This window comes from Westerdykella ornata (genome assembly GCF_010094085.1).
Source record: "Westerdykella ornata strain CBS 379.55 unplaced genomic scaffold EI97scaffold_45, whole genome shotgun sequence".
Classification (NCBI taxonomy): Eukaryota; Fungi; Ascomycota; class Dothideomycetes; order Pleosporales; family Sporormiaceae; genus Westerdykella; species Westerdykella ornata.
In genome coordinates this window covers 75,407-95,474 of record NW_022986895.1, presented here as the reverse complement: position 1 = coordinate 95,474, position 20,068 = coordinate 75,407, and the positions used below count along the sequence as shown (strand labels likewise).

Genomic DNA, 20,068 nt, shown 5'->3' with positions numbered 1-20,068 from the left:
GGAAAACAACAGCAATACTGGTCCAGTTTTCAAGATGATCTGGATCGTATCGCGGAGATGCAAAGCAGCTTTTGCAATGTAGTGGAGAATCGAAACAGATATACATATGCCGAACGCATCCAAGCCGTTTGCTGCTACGCGGAATTGCCAGTTCGTGGAAGCAATCTTGTAGGTAAATCGGTCGGAAAGGGCATGGAAAATTATGGCTAATGAGAATTAGACAATGACGCCTGAATGGGCTATACTCCCCCACTTCAAGACAATCGCTATTCACTCTGATCATTTTGGCCTTACGAAATTTGAATCCTCAGCGGCCTCGAGCGGTCAGAATTTGGCCGTGTTGCTTTCGCAACTTGTCAAGGAACTAGAACGACGGCTACGTCTGGACTGGATTCTGAAGCTCATCAAGTACCGAGACCTAACAGCGTCTCCATTCAAGAACTTAGGCGCAGAGTCACCTTTGCCGGAGGGGTTTCTGGAAGAACTCGTTCCATTCCTCAAGGACGAGAACCTCCAGGTGCGGTCCGCTACAGTTGAACTGTTGAGCAAGGAGTCGTCTTTGCCAAATCGAATTCTGAAGGACGTAGTTCCGCTTCTTCAAGACAAAGACCCACAGGTGCGATCCTCTGCAGCCCTTGCCTTAGGAAAACAGTCGCTGTTGCCAAAAGCGATTCTCGAGGACATGATTCCGTTTCTTAGAGACGGAGATGCGGGGGTGCGATCCTGTACAGTCAGCGCCCTTGGGACACTATCATATTTGCCAAAAGTGGTAATCAAGAATTTGGTTCCGCTTCTTGCTGACGAAGATCAAGAAATTCGGTCTTCTACCGCTAATATATTAGCCACACATTTACGGTGACACTTATTTTCGGCAAAAGAGCTTCCGGAAGCCGTGACGCCTGACTTAGTGCCTGAGAACGCCCGCGACAAATGCACGTTGTCAATGAGAAACAGGTACAGTATGCGAGTAAGATTCAACAAGCCTTGCATGACGGGCAGCTTGCTATCATTATTGGGGCCGGCGTGTCTCTCGGTGCTACGGACCCTGCGCCACAGCGCATCACCTCGATTGGGCTTGTACGCAATGGCCTAGATTATCTTCCGCAAAAGACCTTCGTCACAGCCGACGATATACACTTGAAATTCTACCGAAGAACGGTTGAAAAAGACACTGCAAGTATTGGGGAGGTTTCACGAGCATTCAAATATCTTAAAGATATACTGGAACACGAAAACCAATTCTCCGCATGGCTGGAATCAGTCTTCGGCAATCTTCGTGACGAAGTGCGTCACCCGGAGATTTTTGAAGCTCTCAGTCGATTCCACAAACGGGGCGCAAAACTCATGACAAGCAATTACGACGACCTCCTAGAAAGCTTCTGCGGCCTGCAACGTGTTCGCTGGTCAATCGCGAACCATGTCAGAGATTACGAGAGGGGCACTTTGGACGGGGTATTCCATATCCACGGAAGCTATCATGACCCAGCCGATGTTGTGTTTGACTCGATCGATTACTTCGAGGCAGAAACTTCGGAAAATGTAAAGAATCTCCTCAGTACCTACCTCGAGTACAACACTATACTCTTCGTTGGATGTGGGTCAGAACGCGAGGGCCCTAATTTTAATACCTTGTTGTCGTGGGCGAGTAACAAAATGGCGAATATCCCAAACCATCATTATGTTCTCCTTCGACATGGAGACACTGTGCAGTACAATTCACTCACTACACTAGGATACGGCCACAGCTATAGCGATCTTGTGCCATTTCTGAATACGCTGCCGGGCGAACAAGGTTCTGGCCCTAGCCCTCTAAATCAGCCGACCATTGATCAGGGGAGGTACAAAGCCGTGGAGGTCGTAATTGCTGACGACGGAACGTTCGTAGGCGGGGATGAAAAGACCGCGGGTGACCTTGTGGTGGATTTGCTTGAACGTCCAATCGAGCAGCGCTACGTACGTGTGCGCTCGAGTATCACCCCGCAGGAAGAGCGAGATTATCAACTCAGAGCTCCAGACAGTTATATGAGGCTCCGAGAAGACCTTCGACTTTACACCGTGGCCCTCCAGTTCCTCCTCCGTGAAGGAATCCACTATTACCGGGCGTTCCAGGTGACAGATTTAGACAAGGCCGTCATTGAGTTGCGCTTTCTCGCCTTACCAGGTCTGGGAGAATATGAGCGTTGGTATGTTTGGCCTGTAGAGGCTCCAAATAGGGTGCTCAATGTTCGATTCCCCGCCACGACTGGAGACTTCGTGCGAAGTGGTTACTATGGGAAAACAACGCCCCGTGTGCGTGGAATGCCACAAGGTAGACCAATTTGGCTTACTTAAATTCCCCCTCACATTGTGTGGGAGCGAGTGGCTCCAGCAGCAGCGCTCCGCGCTGTGCAGGAAGCGGATAACCCTGGGGTTGTCAGCTTGGATACCTGGGTTCTCTCTGATCGCCCACCGGATCAACTAACCAGACAAGTGCCTGATGTTCCGCAAGGGACTTGACAATTTCTCTGAAATCACAGCAGATATTGAATCCCATGTTCACCACGGACTTATGAGTACTCGTATGGTCAGGAAGTGCAATTATCGCAGTCGGACATTGATTCAAGCAGAATATGGTAATTGGAAAGGCGAAGGCACACGATAGCAACAAGTCATAGGAAACTTGTACATAATCTAAACCTGGTAAATTCTGTAGTTACCTTTTAACGCCAGGTGACGGTTACATGAATCATTAACTGTCTTGGCTAACGAGGTTACAATGACTGGACCCCTTCATGTACACGAAATGCGTAATCACATAATGACGGCCATTATCTTCGAGTAACCTTGTAGTTCTGGTATGTCTTGGCTTCCAGGACCGTTGTATCATTCGTAGGACTTGCGCAATCTAGTTGTTTTGTCTGTGCTGCCTTGCCCTAGGGTAGTCTTGGGGGTCTACTACTCGCGGATTGAACGCTTTTCTACTTAGAGCTAAAAGACGGTGCACAACGAAGCGCATCAAAAGCAACATACAACCCTTCGCTATCTGTAGGTAAGTTCGCTACATAGTAATGATGACTAGGCCTGCCTTTTTGCTCACTCAGTAAGTTATCTTTCGAATTCCATTGTACTTCGCTCACTTGCATCGAAACCAAAATACGCACGCGACACATAGGAGCCTAATAATATGACGAAGTAATGACGAAGTAAGAAGCATTACCCTTTAGGGTAAAGGACCGATATTACGGTCGCATCGGATTGGGCTCGAGGTGTGGGTAACCCCGCAATTGAAGTAACATTGTGAATGGGTTTGGTTGCCGAGTGGGTTCTGGGACATCAACGCGTTGTGGACCTACTCAACGCGTTGATGTCATGCCTAGTAAACAATGGCGCGCACCGACTTTCAACTACTTCCCACTCGTTCCCCCATTGCCGAGTCACAACCTTAACAGTTACTATCTCCAACCCAGAAACGCTCTGGATTGAAAATCCTCAGACTTCCAAAATGAGGACAGCTGCACCCAAAACGCTCGAAGACCTTCCTGGGGAGATACGAAACCGAATCTACAAATATGCAATGGAAAACGAAAAGGAAATCGTTCTTCATCACTCCCCGTCGCCTCGTCCGGACTCCCCTTTCGATGGTCCCAACAGACAGTTCCTTGGTCTTTCATAAACGTCGCGAATGCTGCGAGAAGAGTTCCGTCCCCTCTATCTCGGTGCCCACAAGTTCAAGATACCGGCCACTGAACTTGCCACATATCTTGAGGCTTCTACCCAGACATTCAAGGCATTGAGAGAAAGCATCTGGTTGGCCATATCGAGCTGCTGGTTCCCCTTCGGAAAGAGGATCCGAGAGACACTGCTGCATCTAGAGACTTGGACTACACGTACTCAATGTTTGACCTGCTTCCAGTGCTCAAAGTAATGGCGAGGACGTCGGCTCCCGTGCTGGATGTAAGCCTTTCGCAGAGCATCCCTCCTCAAGAAGGGGATGAAGTCTGGACTGCGGAGTCGGACGCCCTCATTGCGCAAGACGTGGAGAGATTTGTCGAAGCGACTCAGTTGATCCTGTCGACGTGTGGGAGTGCGAAATGGTCTCAGGAGCTGGGAAAACTTGATCATCTATGGGTCTTTCCTTCGGAGCAGTCGCCACATTTGTCTTCGAATATGGGATAGAGCATGCGGAAGACTGGATGCCTACCTTCGAGGAGTTGCCGTCGGCTATTCCTGGCAGAGTGCCCTTGCATGTGGTTTGTCGTGAGACAGACCATCTACAAGCTCTTGGCTTTCCGATTGATACTGACGACTTCGATGTTATGGTCCGCCGGTCAGCAGAATAGAAGGTGAGCATTTCAGTGTGAATATTCAAAGCGGACAATATCTGAAGGTGTAAATGGCATGCTCTACTCGATATTAAGTCCACCAGGTTGGAGATTGAGTTCAATGGCAATAGTACCCTCTTTCTATGGCATTTTTCAATAAACCAATTCCCTTTGCTCACTCCGGATATCCAAACTTCCAACATGTTAGTCTTTAGTCTTCTCTTTACTAGCCCAAACAGTATCTCAAATTGTTCATCTTATACCGTTTTTAAACATCAACGCATCCGCAGTATAAGATGTATCCGGCTTCTTTGTTGATTGTGCAACTCTTTAACACGGTGAATGATGTAATCACGTGAGTGAATACGGATGGCCTGTGCGCAAGCTGGCATTCTGGCCCCACTCGAAGCTCCGTTACACTGTCGCTCTACTTGTAAGAGAGCCAGGCATCCATTTTAATGCTCCTCCACCCAACCAAGTTTACGCGCTCCTCTCGCCTTTTCTATCGTTATATCGCTCACTACCACAAGATGGCTGAGGCGCTCCCGCTCTCGGAGATTCCAACACTTACTTTACTTTACAAGCTTAACCGCATAACTCCATCTAGCGCAGACCGGCAGCTCTATTCCCCGAATGCAACCTACAACGACAAGATCTCTATAATCAGGCAAGACATCACTACGCTCGCCGTGGATGCTATCGTAAATGCTGCCAACAAATCACTCCTGGGAGGCGGCGGTGTAGACGGCGCCATCCACCGCGCCGCTGGACCCGAACTACTCGACGAATGCGAACAACTAAACGGCTGCGAGACCGGAAGCGCAAAGATCACGAACGGCTACGAACTGCCGGCAAAAAAGGTCATACATGCAGTGGGCCCGATATACTGGTCAACCAAAGCCGATGGGTCTCATGAACGACTGCTCAGTGGGTGCTACAGGACCAGCCTGGAGTTGGCTGTTGAGCACGGGCTGAAGAGCATTGCGTTCTCCGCACTCAGCACGGGAATTTATGGTTATCCGAGTGGAGAGGCGAGTGAGGTCGCGTTGAAAACAGTGCGGGAGTTCTTTGAGAAAGGCGAGGGCGATGCGCTGGAGAGGGTGGTGTTCTGCAACTTTATGCAGAAAGACGAAGACGCGTATTTCCGCAATGTCTCGTAAGTCCAGTTATCTGGTGGTGCTGAACACGATCTGACACAAATCGCAGGAAATACTTCCCAACTGCCAACTCCGGTACAGAGACCGAGACAAAGACCGGAACGAAGGTCGAGGCGCGCACCGAGATCCCAGAACACGAGCACGAGGCTGATAACGCGACGACGACAGATGCGGCGGAGCTAGCGGCCAAACTTCCAGATGCGCCTACCACAGAGCCGGTCACACCAGACAAGTCTTCTCCCAAGAAGCAGAAAGTACAGGAATCAGATGATGAGTATGTCGTAGTGGACAAAGAAGAGGCAAAAGGCTTGGCTGAAGCTGGGCTCGCACCTCCAAAGAAAGACCTATAACGGCTTGATTACGATTTCATGATATTACGTGCATAGGATTGGTAGGATAGCGGTTTTGGGTCATGGCACGGCGTTTGGGGCATTCTCAGGAGCACATAGTATCTTTACTATGACTCTCTGAAATGTCATGTTACTTTTCTTTAGCCAACTTCAAGTCAGCTACACACTCCCTAGTATGCCTCGGCGGCATGGATTCCTAATTCAAATGATACTTCAGCGGCTTGCAGCCGGCAATTACGCTCTCCGCTTCCGATCGAGGCATGTGCAAGAAATATCTATTATCCGCCGGAGACTTTCTAACCCAAAAGTGAAACATGTATTCGGTGATTACATAACTTATTCAATCCGTCTCCGTAAGAGCGAACACATGGTTAGATTGAATCACTCTTGTTTGAATACCTGGATGTGGCTTACCAGGACTAACTGCTGTCTCTCGGTCCAGAGCTTCAATGGTCACGATGTCCCAGAACCACCAAACGATATGACTGAAAGCCGTCCTGAATCATACAGGCTATCTAGTCCTGGGTTGCCAGATGACCCTAGCATTGATGAAGCACTGTTTGCGCACTGAAGTCCATTGAATATCCACTATTGCAGACAACCCCGACTGTGCTCTACCCGCCACTGCTGCGGTTCGGAGACCCAGCATTCCTCCAAAGCGTTCTCGCCGAACGGTATTTCAGTAAGATATACGCTATGCCCTTTCGTCCACCATCGCACATAGTCGTTCTCTGTAACAGGTTTTCCGATATCAAATCTCTCTTTCTGCGGGTCCTGATCTTCGGATCGCGGATCTTAGTCAAAGTGATCGACGCCCAGATAGCGCAATACCACTTGCAGCTAACTTGCAGAGAATACTCTGGGCAAGAGTTCCAATCCAATACTATTTGATCCTCGTGTTCAGAAGACTGCGCCGAGTACGCGCTCACTGTTTGCGGGTTGCCGGGGGGAAGGCCATATTGAGATCGGTTCTGATTTGAGCGAGCGGATTGACGAATGGGTGGTTGAGAACCGGGAGTCTCTTCTATATCCGACTAAATCTGAATGGGACTGCACAATCATTGGAGAGGTCTCGAAGGGAGTGGTGATTTGAAGCTGAATTGGGTCGAGCTACCCTACGACATTGTTCTCTCAGTTTTACGCCCCATGAGATGGCCAAAGTAAGAAGAGAAAGCTTAATGCTTTCTTTGTACAGTCATTCAAAAGCATAGCAGGAAAAGTGAGAGTACTACCTGATTCCTGCCTCGAAGCTCACACTGGCGAGCCGCTATTGACTTTGTCATGCCATTGATGGAAGTTCGAGACTGCCACATCTTCCACACCAGAGAAATACATGTTTGAGCATTAGATGCAAGTGAATGGCGGAAGCTCCACTGCAGCAGTTGCTAGAGGTGTCAGGACTTGACGTTACGAAAAAGCATGGGGGGTGCTCCTTGCCCGTCCAGATGAAGCTACACCGACGGTGACAGACAACAGTTGAAAGAGCCCACAAGATGCGGCGCCAGATGAAGACATGAGCAACTCGAATCCGATCGTTTGTATCCATAAGTCGACATGGCCGGCCGGCAACACTGATCACTGCCTGTTCAGCCAGATGATCTTGCTCTTGTAGTCTCCAGTTGGAAAGCGTATATTTAAACCCGCGTTCATATAAGTTGCCCCGCTGTAAGTCCCGTTATCTAGTGTATTTGAATACCGCGCTTTAGAGTCAAGTCCTTGTAGCTTCAGCGGGGGTACGGATGGTTTCGTCGTAGCTTTCTGCTGAAACGCAAACACAACAGACTGATCTCCCGTTCTAGACACAAACTGTGCTGCCGGCCAATTGCTTTTATCGGGTATAGCCAAGCGGTGGAATGAGCCGGATAGGACAAGTGGGTTAATGGCCTGAGCCTGTTCAATGATTGCTGGTACTGCTTTCTGTTCATCTTCGCTCATCTCCGAAGGATTCAACTCGAAACCGAAAGAGCCGCACATCATTGCCACATGTGAGCGGTATTCCATTGAGATGTTCCGTTTTGTGACCCCGTTGGGAATAGCAGAGACATGGCAGCCCATCGCTGACGGCGGATAAACCAACGAAGTGCCCAGCTGTATGGTGAGTCGATCGGACGCATCGGTATTGTCGGAGGTCCAGTGCTGTGGCCAATAATGAAGTAGACCTGCATCGAAACGCCCACCACCCGATGCGCACCCTTCAAAGAGAACATGGGGATAGGTGGTAGTCAGGTTGTCTATGACGCGGTAAAGACCCAACATGTACGCATAGTCGTCTGACGGATGACCTTGTTGGTGGATACCGCGGTTGTTATCCCATTTGATATATTCAATGTTGGCGGATTCAATAATTCGCGAGACCGAGCTGATGATATGATCCTGCACCTCCGGGAGGCCCACATTGAGTACAAGCTGATTCCGTGTCAGGGTTCTGGTGTGCCTGCCAGAATGCATTACCCAGTCCGGATGTTGCTTGTATAATGTGGAGTTCGGGTTCACCATCTCCGGCTCCACCCAGATACCAAACTTCAAGGACCGAGAGGTGTTGCGGACGGTATAGTTGTTGACTTGCTCAACGAATGGCTTGAGACCGTGAGGGAACTTCGCAGGATTGGGTGTCCAATCTCCAAGGCCAAGAGAATCGTTGTTTCTAGGATACTCCACACCAAACCATCCATCGTCCATGACGAAAAGCTCCACGCCGAGCTCTTGGGCTTCGCCGGCCAATTTTACTAAGGATGTCTCATTGATGTCAAACTCGTTTCCCTCCCATGAGTTGAGAAGGATAGGCCGTGTCTGGTTGGTAAAACCAGATCGAGATAGATGATTACGATATAGGTCATGAAATGACCTTGACATGCCTCCCAGACCTTGAGACGAATAGACTGCAACCGCTTCGGGGGAAGTGAAAATGTCTCCTGGACCGACGTTTATGTTGGTGTGTAGTGGATTTAGGCCGAGTAGTATGCGTACAAACCCATGTGAAAATCGCTCGACGGTGGCTGCAAAACTTCCAGTATATACCAGGTTGAAGCCCCAAGCTTCTCCAGTGCTTTCCGTGGTGGCGGGAGAAACAAGAGCAAAGAAGGGATTATGCAAGTGGGAAGAGAACCCTTCGGTGCTTCGGAACCTGCACTTGTTTTAGCTGCGGAAAACACTCAACACCTTCCCATCAAGCCTACGTTGTCTCGCCATAATCGACAGTCCGTTCGACGCGATTGAACTCATGTGCCCAGTCCCCATGTACTTCGATCATGTTAAGATCAAGGTTCGGGAAGTCCGTACTAAAGCTGGCGGCTCTTTGAATAGTAATGTTTCTCGTGCCATTGTTTGTGATTTTAAAACTTCTTGCGATAGCATTGTAATGCGGGAAGATAGAATATGACAGCACCGCGGAAACGTCCCAGTAGTTGTCATACAGCTTTACTAGTAAGGTTGAGACGTCGTCCTCTGTGCCGTAAGTTGAGGGTAGTCCCGGCAGAGTCGGCTTTCCGGCAAAGATCTCGTGCGATTGATACGTAAACTCCGATACAGTGCTTCCATCCGAATGCTCGATGTGTATTGCAGGCAATCTAAAGTCGCTACGCCCGATGTCCGGAAATTCTCGTCGCTTGGTAGCTAACCCGGCATTCCATCCGTTGGAGAACACGTACGCGGGTGGTACGAAATCGTCTGCCGGACCTCCGAAGTGGTCCGATATGATATCCCCTGTTGTTGGATCGATTTGAAATAGGTACGACACGTTGTCTCCAGTAAGAGTAAAGTTTGTTCCAGTGGCAGTAATCGCTGATTTATCAGTTCGATGTCTCTATTTCACGCATCTCGTAACTCGCCTTCCCCTGAGACCCAGCCGGCTAACAATATGAACACACAAGGTACCCAAAAAAGAATCATACTTGATGTAGACTGCAAACACCGGTTTCAGACGTCGTCCCTTTGCGGCTACGGCCCGTATTTTATACCAAATCTTAATACATGCTTTTCCAGCGTCCAGGGTTAAGCCAGATGACGATCCTTGCGGGGTACTTAAGGCACCGAAGAGTGCTGCGTGATTTTATATGGAGGAGGGAGTTGGAACCCAGCCTAAGCGATCTCATGGGAACAAAATTATTCGTCCATTCCACCGTCGGACAGTCTGGTTCCAGATGTCTCCTCCCCACCTGCATTGTACCGTTTGCCGGAATGCCAAATTCGGATCATAGGTTCGACAACATCTAGATAGAGAACCGAACACTGTAGCCGAAAAGTCGACGTCATTTCCCTTTGCGTATATCAGGAGCCAGCTGGGAGGTGCGGAAAGAGGGGAATGTGGGATTCAGTCGAAACTTGCACCGAAGTTGCCGGATTTAGTTTAGCGCGTTCTATTCACCCGAACCATACCCTACCCACGCAAAAAGGACTTCGTTCATCCACCAATGGCAACCATTTCGACCACTACGGCATTTGCATGCCTGCGATGTGCTGAATTCATAAAAAAGAAAAAAGAGAAAAAAAAGCCGTACAACCTCCTCTTGACGGCTGGATTCACTATGGCAAAGGCAACTTTCGTTCTCTATGTGTTAGGGAGGCGTTCATACTTCGCAGTTTTGTGGATATCACACTATTCCTGGAGCTCCAAAGCGTCGACAATGTAATTCGCACTCAGCCAGCTGGCGTCGCCGCTGCCATATACGCCCAGTGTCAATGTGTTTCTTCCCGCTTTGAAAGCGCTTGCCGGCACGTTGTACGTGTAAACCTCACCATAGCCGCGATAAGCCCCACGAGTTATCCCGCGAGAATCGATTAATTTCTGGCCAGGTTAGTCATTGAACACCACCTTGTCTCTGTACTTACTGGAGCTCCCGGGTCGCTCCCCGTCCAACTGCCAATCTTAACTGAAGGCCGGCCGCCTTTGAAAGACAGTGTTGTCCCGATGCGGAGGACATGTGCCTTGACTTGCGCCTGGGACAGAGAGAAATTGACGGTCACAGTTCCCCCTTGTTTTGACCACAGGGCCATAGGGAAGTCTTTTGCCGTGGACTGACCCACTGTATATGCACCGCCCCATGGACCCATTCGCACATCAGAAGGGTGCATTCGCTCGATCTTGTCTCCGTTTCTAAGCTCGAATGGCTGGCCGTCAAAGTTGCCAATTCGCCATATGACTGGTGTCTCCACCTCTTTTGAAGCGATGTCCTTCTGCACCGTCTGTCCGGCCGTGACAGTGACAGAGTCTGTGCTTACAAGAAACTCGCCCTTGTAGAGGTTCATGGTATACGATCCAGGTTTCATCAACGGAGATTTGTATGTGCCATTGGAAGCCTTGGTCCAGTATTGAGCCTGCGTGTTGTGCCAGTGAAGCACTGTTTCGAACTGGTTCGGCACGCCTGTCGCCGTGCCGGAAACCGACCCTCTACCAGTGCTTGGAACGTACCCCTGGATATTCAGACCACTGAAGAAGCTTGTATCCAAATTCTCTGATGGCTTCGCACCTGGCTGGCTTGTAGGTTCGTCAGTGTCTGCTGTTCCAATGTCGTTGACATGACTCACGTAAATGCCATGGCATAAGGCCCTTGCAGACCGAATCTCCAGGGTTCCGTACGCACATGACCACTATTCATGTACCAATACAGCTCTTGGTCGCTATCGCCAGTCTGGCTATTGATGTCTCGCATGAACGGGCCGCCTGCTGAAGTTTCATATGCTACTCCAGGCATGATCATCCACACCGACGCTTTCTACGGAGATGTGAGACAGGCGCATAAGAGTTTCAATAAACTTACCGGTCCGGAAACTCCATGGACGTTGTCGTCGATGAAACGATCGCTGGTATACATCTTGCATCTTGTCTCGCCATTTGGACACTTGAATGTATCCTTGCCTTCAAACGCCGTACATCCTCGAGTGTCTCCCACATTCCCATGGACGCCCGTCGGCAGTTCAGAAGTCCGCAGCCGTGCCAGCCATCTTAGCTCTCCGGGGTCGATCTCTCCCGTTATGTATGTCGCCATGTATATAATCGCTTCTTTCGGCTTCGCGACAAAGTAGTGAGTGAGCGGCAAAGATCCTGCTTTGACAGTAATCTTGACATATCCGTTCACGGTTTCGCCGGTAACTGTGGAGCTCCCGAGACCTGAGTTGATCGCGCTCGCCTTTCCAGTTCCTTGGTACTCGACGCCATTGTATTTGAGGCTCGTTATGTCGCCATTGGCGCTGCGCGGGGATTAATAAAGCCAGGCTGGCAAATGGGTTTATAGATAGGTCGGCGTACCGATTGACTTCAAATACCAAGCCTGCGTCCGTATCCACTTTGAACCTGGAGCTTGTGGAGGTAAGACCAAACGCTGCCAGAGCGCGCTGGCCACAAGCTGCGAGAGCCACAGCATAGAGTGAACAGCGCATCGCGACTGAGATTTCTCGTCCTGGCTGATTTCACTGCAAAAAGAATGATCAGACTTTATAGTCTCGAGGCGAAATATGTGCCTCTAGTGTTTCGCGCTTGTTCCCCGTCATCTCCGCTCCATCTAAGTCTGCTATTACCGCCTATAATATCGATGATATCCACGGAGCGCACAGCTCTCTAGATTGCGGAACATTATGATTTCCCGCACGCACACCCCGGCCCAATTGCGGATGCAATATAGAAGAGAAAGCCCCCGGTTCTTATTTCCCCGCAGCTTGCAGCTAACCCTTAGGAAACTTCCACGAAGATTTCGTCCAAGCTTCTTTCCCTTCAAGCGATCTCTCCCCTTATGTGCAGGCAAAGGCTCCACTGTACATAAGCAACTGCATTAGAGTAATGCCTGCGCTGCGCCGAATTTTGTAGGGCACTTACTCTTATTGAACTATTTAGTGCACACATGCAGATATGTACCACCTCGCAAATTAATCTCTGACATGTATACAAACAAACAGACCTTGCGGCACAGAAGTGCGAGGAGAAGCAACAGTAGAACGCGTTAATCAGCTCAGTCCCTACGTGACGCTGGAGTGTAGTACTGGCGGTAGTGGGGCTTTAGGCCATATAACAGTGTGGACATGTTAGTCTCTGTCCAATCAGTAATGCCGCGTCTCATAAATTGTAGACCGTTTTACGGGTCGTCATGTCTGCCGCAAATGATAGTCCGACCGCATAGCGGATGATGACCACCAAAGGTTCTGCTGGAATCTCTCTCAAAGATGAACGTTCTTCCGTTTTTATCTACGATCTAGCCTTCCATAAGCCGAGGTGCCGGGGGCAAGTGGAGAAGTCGAAAAGGCCGTGATGCGCCCTTGGTGAGATCTATCTTTCTCGATTTGAGCATGAGGGGCTCTGAAACAGTTTTGGAAGATGTCGAGTGTCTGCGGTTAAGGTTCTATCTTTCTTTATCTGAATTGCACAATATCTCGCTGATTTCCAATTCTTATCAGGCGTGGTATTAATCCTCCCGTTTATGATTGTCCGGTTCGCTCTGTACAATCCCTCCCCCTGGCGCAATGAACAATTCCAAGCATAGAAAATGCATCAAGGTAAGTGAGGGAAGGAAGTGATAGGTTGACTCTAGGCGAGTGGCAGATTATATGGAGTAATCGATCAGTGGGTTACCGAACAACCTTGGAAAGCAGTGATGATAGGCATGACCCATCATCGACTGTGTCCCTTCAAGAGCGACTTCCTTCTTCACTTCCTCAGCGCGGTTATTATGATAGCTTCAGTGGATTAGCCGATCTTACAAAATAATACGAATATCCGATATGCGTGATTCTGAGATTCCATTTTCGCATGTCGCAGTGCGGGCTTATGTCGAAGTTAGTGTAGTAGCGTTTGATATATATTCATCTGTTTACGCGCGTATATGGTTAGATCTTTTGTTCTCCTCGAGGATGCTGCAATAGGTGCGCCTGCCTACTTCGAGCATATTACGAACTTGGCAGCACTGCTGATTCGGGCATTCAGCCCATAGCTGCAGCTGCAGGTCCAATCAATCATCGATGCGTTGTCCATTACCCCCCTCAAGCTGCTGATCATCTAACTCTACATCCCCAACACCCTTCATTCTTTCTCGCCCTTCTTCGGCTTGCAACCACTGCGAACACTTTCTGGTACCAGAATTGCCGTCATGGCCGTGTGCAACTTCACCGGGAACGGGGACATGTACGGCCTCGGTATACGCCTTGGATACTATCTGCAATGGTTCAGCGCCATCTTCGCCGCTTGGATGGCTCGCTCCGAAGTCAAGGGCCTCCGTTTCTCGATAGATGTCTTCGTCGCGGCCTCGTTCCTCGCTCTCATAATCCTCACGGTCCGTGACGTAAACAGTTTGGAACCCGTCGAAGTCTACATAGTGCTATTACTCATGTTCGGCGCGTATCTGGCCTTGGTCCCCATATACATTTGGCGAATGTGCACTGGATGCGACCCATTCTGGGATCCTACAAGATATCCAATCGTCAATCCGGGGGCACTTGCAGCGAACCTTAGTTTCATTCTCCTGATCGGCGTGCTGGTATACCAATATTGGTTCTGGTTTGCACGGGTGCCGAGTCTGGATAAGAGGAACTGCCAGGAGTACGGTTTCCTGTTCGGTCAAGTGCGCCTGAACAGCAAAGCTTCCGTCGTAGTCAACGCCCTCCTCTATGCATTCCTCGGTCTCATCTGTCTCTACCTCCTAGCTCTCAAAGTCCAATACATGCTAGGCGTGGATCCCGACGACGGACGTAGGAGGAGGTCTATCAGCAGACGCGACAAAGATGCACACATCAACCTTTTGCGGAACATGGAAGGGTGGGGGAAGCTTCTTGTGGCTGTAATCATCATGCTTGCGACGGAGCTCACGGTACAGTGGAACGAGATTCAAGGAGTGAACACCCTCGCTGGCGTCGGTCAGACGATACCGTTTGTCATCGGTCTCATGTCCGCGGTGAGGATCCTTTACGTCTACTTCTACAAGCAGAATGCCGACGGCGGAGACTTCTATAGCGGAGCCGACAGTGGACAGTTGAGTAAACGTCAGCTTCCCTATGTTCGCACCCCTATAAGACATCAACGGGTACATCCTGCCAGATCGCATCACAGTGATCCTGAGGCGCCTCCGCCGGTGCATGAGCGCGCACACGCGAGGGATGGATAAGGGAAAAGTTACAATACGTATATGGGAAAGGCAGGAATATTATGGGTGTGATAACTTGGGTTGGCCTGAATAGAATCCGCTATGGTTGAGCCCCCTATCTATTTACTCGACAGTAACTTACGAATCTTAGGAGGGTTACTTCACCGCTATCGGAACTTGAAAAACTGGTCAACTGAGATGGAAACATCCATGCTTCGACGCCACCCTGTTTCGTTCCAGTCCAAGCGATCCCGCAGTATTTGAACCACTGAAAAGGCCCCATCAAGAGCGAAGAAGCAATCATATAACCTGCACGCTCTATCATTCACGACCACAGACAGTACCTGACCATGAATGTTCGTTGAACTGGTTCGAAGCTTGGCCATCAGGCACCCGAACAGCCTGGCAGAGAACACCTTATCGTGGGAGGACAAGACTGATAGCTTCGCTAGATCCAGCGCTCGATCCGAAGACAGGATGGAGAGACAAGACGGCCTGTTCTCATTCCAGGCCGGTTTAGACTGGTTTGCCGTTTGCGCCTCGCTGTTGAAGAACGCTCGCTTTGTACATAAGGTATGCTTTCATATATTTTTTTGCAGTCGAATATTTTCGGCCTCGTGGCGTAAAGGTAGCGCGCGGCCCTCCTAAGGCTGAGGCTGCAGGTTCGAGTCCTGCCGGGGTCGCGGAATTTTTGGCTCTGGAACTGGGTTGGGAAATAGATGTGGTGGAAAGTGGGGTGTTGAGTGGGGAACTGGCGCAGTAGATTCACGGAACCAATGGTTTGAGCCCCCGCGAGTATAATGATACCTTTTTTATACACAACAACTGTAAAGGGATTTGACAAAGACCTGAGATAAACCGAGGACCTTAGTTCACAATCTATAATCGGAGTGTATACCTATCCTTACTACGCTCAATGTTAGTCCTTTGTTTCCCAGAGTTTTTCTTCCTGTATTAAGGCGGCGGACTCGGGGCTGAAAGCATGTAAAGGGTTGAATGAACACTGCTCTTTCAGTAACCAGAAGTGGACAGCTATTAACATATCGCTAAGACTGTGATTCCTACGGATTCTATAATGCAGTCCCGCAACGGTAAATCTCGCGGTGCATCTCAATAAGTGTCTGACCAACGCACTTCTCTTCCTTCCTCTGTCAATCTTCGTTCTTCTCTGTGTCCCTCCGTCCTCTCTTCCTCCCGCGCCTTGCTCAACCTCCCATTCCACTTCTTCTGCCAATTGGCCCTCCAGCACCTTAACTTCAATTCCCGGTTCCAATCCCTCAACTCCCTCACACTCTCCGTATCTCCCAGTGCCCTCTGATTCTCCCTACGCACAGTCTTGATCCAATCCCAACATTGACCGATCATCTCCATTTGCGCTTCGCTTGGGCGCTGGCTGCACACCCTCAGTAACGTGTACCTGCCCGCCAAAAGCATGTCCGCCAGCTGTCGCTCGGGACTATTGATTCCTTCAAAATCAGGCGGAGTAAAAAGGTACTTTTCGAACAGCGAGCGAGCGATATGCGGACCCAAGGCGGCGAAGAAGGCGTCACCGTCACCGTCGTAGACGTAGTACAGGAGGAAGACGAGTTCGCGCATTGCTGGGTCGCGCAGCCAGGACTTGTTTGGGAGTTTTATGGAATCAGTTTCTGCCTTGATGATTGGTATTTCCTTTTCTGGATTTACGTGAAGAGGTGTGGGGATTGACGGTTTTCCCGCAACGGCTTGAGAAGTCGCGGTCTTGATCAATTTCATAGCGGCTTCGGAATGTGGGATAGTAGACGAATTTGGGTAGGTGTGTCCTCTCAGGAGGCTCCGCGGAGGTATGGGAGGCGGAGACGGAGTTGCAGCCGTGCGACACTCCATGCTTACTGTCCTCGAGGCAACACTGCGACCTGGTTCCGGCGAGGGCGACGGTGTTGCCTGGTATTCGCCTCCACTTATCGGCACGGGCTCGTCCGGCAAGGGTTCCACTCTCTTCTTCTTCTTTTCGCTCCACTGGCGGTTCAGCCTGTCCTTCCAATACTCCAGTTCGGATGGAGATACAGTGTACCATCCGGCCATGACTTGAGCAGCTCCGCCCGGCGACCTTATCCGATCTTGTGTGTGCAGTTCCGATGCAAAAGCTGCGGTGAAGATGATGGGAAGCCGTTCATTATGTCTCTTCTCGATTCGGGCGATCGTTGTCGTATGACCGTCGCTCAGTGTTTGGTAGTGCCGCCAGGCAAGCGTACTGAGCGTCACGAACATGATGCCCAGCGTGAGCACTCCGTCGATTGCACATACTCTCGTCTCGATTGACAGTGAGCGCAGTGGAGCTGGCGACATGTGCCACGGTTTCGAACCAGACTTCGTTTGAGGCAATCACTGATCGCTTGCCCAGGAAGGAGTCCGGTGACATGACGAGCGTGAAGTTCCCCTAGACCGCGGTGGTCCCAAGATTGGGAAACGCTGTTCTGCGTTGGCTTTGCAACCGTAGAAGTTGCTGTAGGGCGTCCTCGTCTCCGTAGTGAACAAGTCGCATCAGGCGTTTCATCTCCGCTTCAAGCGCAGCCGCATCGTGTGAAGGGTATTGAGCTGAGGTTGTCGATGTAGTCCTCGTGGATGTGGTGCTTGACATGCTTTTCCCGCTCGCTGAGGAGGCATAGGAGAGGGCGTCGGAATCAGCGTCTTTCCCCGTCCGTGTGTTCTGACTGATCTTGGACAACGTTCTTGCTCTCCACCTCTGGAGGGTTGAAGGACTGTTCTCCATGTTCGATTAGTTAAAAGACACCTTACAGATTTCGATTTGAATTGTGGTAGGAAATGTTTATTGATCAAGCAGGAGGGCGTCCGGAGATGATACATATATTGTACTTTCGGCCGCGATTCCGAGCAGTTGGGTATATACCCGCGCCATATCGCCCAACCACTCCTATCGTGATAAGACTATCATCATCATCCCGAGAACACGTATTATTGGTGTTGTCTTGGGCACTGGAGTTCTCTGGCCAAGACCTGGATCTCCGCGGTAGTCCTTTTCGGACATGGGTGGTAGGAAGATAAGCTCGAAATGGTGCGTTGGCCAATCAGGCATAAGCATGCTTATCCGTCTACATATCTAGGATAGTGATAGCGGGTATACGCATAGTCTCCCCGAAAAGTAGATATGGATATTTGATAAGGAGGAATCGAAATAAGTAAAAATAAGTAACCCAGTCGCCAAGTGGTTTAGTTGTTTCACAAATCAGTGAACAATTACATTCTCACGGTCAATTCTACGCCTATTTCTCGGGTGTGAATTGCTACTTTTTGAATTCCTCGAGTCTCCTATCTTGCTCATCCAACTTAACCTTATGCGCCCTACCTTCTTTCGTGAAAGGATTGACATCATACTTAGTAGAAGTCTTCAACCTATCGCAATCCGGCCTCAAAACCTCCTTCCGATCACCCGGCTGCCAAAACTCACAGAATTGATCATGCACATGGCCAGGCGGAGGCGAGCGCTCTAATTTCCAAACCGCATTCAGTTCTTCTACGGTCATAGTCAGCACGAGACGCTGCTTTGGCGGTGTGGACGAGCGACTTGGGATTGAGTTTAGAGATGTTCGACATGGTGATTTAGACTTGCTGCGAAGAAAATTGAAGCGGATCTTCTTGTTGAAAGGGTTATGCAGTTCTTTGCATTGCCCCAGGAGGTCTGATGGGTCAAAACCTCCTGCTCATTCCCTTCCGTCTATCTCTGGGAGGGTCAAAGACGGGCTTGTAGGACTCCGAGGGCCGTCGACTAACTCAACGTCCGAATCAGTCGGTCTTGGAACTGTTTATCAGTTGAACTTCCAGTGGGAGCTACGGACCGAGCCTGTTGGTGCTGTGAGTTCTGGTCATCGTCGCTGATATCCCAATCGGACGACCAGTCTGCACGTAGCTCTGAAAAAATCATCGCCGCCAGCGTAGGGTAGGTTTTTCCTTCTGGTGTTGTCCAGACGTGAGGCTCTTCTCCAAGCTTTTCCGCTCCGGGAGTTCTCCCACCCAGAGGGGCCTCATTGTCTTCCCCTTCCGCATACCTGCACACTTTGGGAGAAGCGTTCGTATTTTGGGTGCTCATGATACGATGCATTCAAAGCAGAAAGAGTCTTCTTGCCATTGATAGGATTGAGTTGGTAGAATGTCCCGCAGGACTTGATTTTGAACATAATGAACTACCTATGTATGATGAACAGCACTTCGATCAGAAAAGGTGATGATATCGCCCAACGTGGCCGTACCACAAACATTCGTTTACAACTGAAATCACTGTCCCCAGTGATTTCTCACTCCAACTCTCCAAACGACCTCGCCCTGACAATCAGCAACGTCTTCGATATACACCCCCCTAATCATCTGATCCCAGTTCCCCACACGTTCACTACCTATGCCATCGCAAACAACACCCACTCGCCACAGTCCTGAACCACACCAGAGTGACCACACCCCAAAACGACCCCGAATCAAGCCCTCCAAACACACTTGACCGAACTCAATACTCCCTCCCCAGGTCGTCGAATCGTTTCTCCCCCGGTTTACGTTCCGTATACACAGCGATCCGGCTGAGGAGCGAGAAGACGACGCATAGGCAAACGTAGGCCAAGCCGATGACGGGGAGGATGATGGAGCCAAACATTTTCGATGACGGACTGCAGCGCAGAGGAAGATGGCTGCGTTAGATTTTTCCGGTAGGCGGGTGTGAACTGTGAACCCGTTGAAGACGACCCTAAGGTTCTTGGAACGTAGGATATGTGAGTGTAGGCGTGGTAGTCCAAGTATCCAGCTGCCGGATTGTTGGTCGGGAATAAAGGTGCACGAATCGACTTTGCGACGCAATATGGTGATATAGATTGCCTAGATATGCAGCAGGAACACATGCGAGCGGTGCTTCATGTGATTGGCGTAAGCCGCGTTGTGCCGCAAACGGTCCGACACGAGGTTCCGACACATGTGCTGAGAATGGTTTGCGGTGTAGACGATACGCGATCTTTCGTGCCCCAAGAGTAAGGTAGTCCCGAAAGTGTGGCGCTCTTGCTGGGCGAGGCTCACAGTCTATATGGACACTTCCCAAGGGTGACTGCGCCGCATTGAGAGATGGCTGAAGACAAGTATTCATAAATGATAGAATCCATACGGATCGCAGAATAGATCACATTGGAGATTGGCGCTAATATAGCAGCTGCAGTCACACTAGC

At 50.0% G+C, this 20,068-nt stretch overlaps 7 protein-coding genes and 1 non-coding gene across 8 annotated transcripts; 4 read left to right on the top strand and 4 right to left on the bottom strand.

The window, feature by feature from the left end:
* The first annotated feature begins 541 nt into the window (after positions 1 to 541).
* EI97DRAFT_237428 (uncharacterized protein) lies at positions 542 to 2,372 on the top strand. Its single transcript, XM_033794018.1, has one exon. The coding sequence runs from the start codon at positions 931 to 933 to the stop codon at positions 2,329 to 2,331; it is 1,401 nt and encodes a 466-aa protein (XP_033649578.1). The 5' UTR covers positions 542 to 930; the 3' UTR covers positions 2,332 to 2,372.
* Positions 2,373 to 4,726: 2,354 nt separating this feature from the next.
* On the top strand, positions 4,727 to 6,077 carry EI97DRAFT_437315 (A1pp-domain-containing protein). Its single transcript, XM_033799317.1, has 2 exons — positions 4,727 to 5,457; positions 5,508 to 6,077. The coding sequence occupies exons 1-2, from the start codon at positions 4,832 to 4,834 to the stop codon at positions 5,806 to 5,808; spliced, it is 927 nt and encodes a 308-aa protein (XP_033649577.1). The 5' UTR covers positions 4,727 to 4,831; the 3' UTR covers positions 5,809 to 6,077.
* A 1,049-nt stretch (positions 6,078 to 7,126) lies between these two features.
* Positions 7,127 to 9,902, bottom strand: EI97DRAFT_237391 (alpha-galactosidase). The gene is made up of 3 exons (XM_033794017.1): positions 9,636 to 9,902; positions 8,985 to 9,588; positions 7,127 to 8,932 (listed from the first exon to the last, which is right to left on the bottom strand). The coding sequence occupies exons 1-3, from the start codon at positions 9,694 to 9,696 to the stop codon at positions 7,384 to 7,386; spliced, it is 2,214 nt and encodes a 737-aa protein (XP_033649576.1). The 5' UTR covers positions 9,697 to 9,902; the 3' UTR covers positions 7,127 to 7,383.
* Positions 9,903 to 10,402: 500 nt separating this feature from the next.
* On the bottom strand, positions 10,403 to 12,208 carry EI97DRAFT_485599 (Rhamnogalacturonase B; the record flags this gene model as incomplete). Its single annotated transcript, XM_033802145.1, has 5 exons — positions 12,053 to 12,208; positions 11,565 to 11,994; positions 11,332 to 11,519; positions 10,636 to 11,281; positions 10,403 to 10,591 (listed from the first exon to the last, which is right to left on the bottom strand). The coding sequence occupies exons 1-5, from the start codon at positions 12,181 to 12,183 to the stop codon at positions 10,403 to 10,405; spliced, it is 1,584 nt and encodes a 527-aa protein (XP_033649575.1). The 5' UTR covers positions 12,184 to 12,208.
* Positions 12,209 to 13,801: 1,593 nt separating this feature from the next.
* Positions 13,802 to 15,058, top strand: EI97DRAFT_237369 (uncharacterized protein). Its single transcript, XM_033794016.1, has one exon. The coding sequence runs from the start codon at positions 13,881 to 13,883 to the stop codon at positions 14,889 to 14,891; it is 1,011 nt and encodes a 336-aa protein (XP_033649574.1). The 5' UTR covers positions 13,802 to 13,880; the 3' UTR covers positions 14,892 to 15,058.
* Positions 15,059 to 15,481: 423 nt separating this feature from the next.
* Positions 15,482 to 15,553, top strand: EI97DRAFT_t89. Its single transcript has one exon. It is a non-coding gene; the product is annotated as a tRNA-Arg (tRNA).
* Positions 15,554 to 15,860: 307 nt separating this feature from the next.
* On the bottom strand, positions 15,861 to 17,648 carry EI97DRAFT_437312 (uncharacterized protein). Its single transcript, XM_033799316.1, has one exon. It carries the CDS (start codon positions 17,193 to 17,195, stop codon positions 15,981 to 15,983), a length of 1,215 nt encoding a protein of 404 aa, XP_033649573.1. The 5' UTR covers positions 17,196 to 17,648; the 3' UTR covers positions 15,861 to 15,980.
* EI97DRAFT_237358 (uncharacterized protein) lies at positions 17,298 to 17,782 on the bottom strand. The gene has a single exon (XM_033794015.1). The coding sequence runs from the start codon at positions 17,712 to 17,714 to the stop codon at positions 17,400 to 17,402; it is 315 nt and encodes a 104-aa protein (XP_033649572.1). The 5' UTR covers positions 17,715 to 17,782; the 3' UTR covers positions 17,298 to 17,399.
* Positions 17,783 to 20,068: the final 2,286 nt, after the last annotated feature.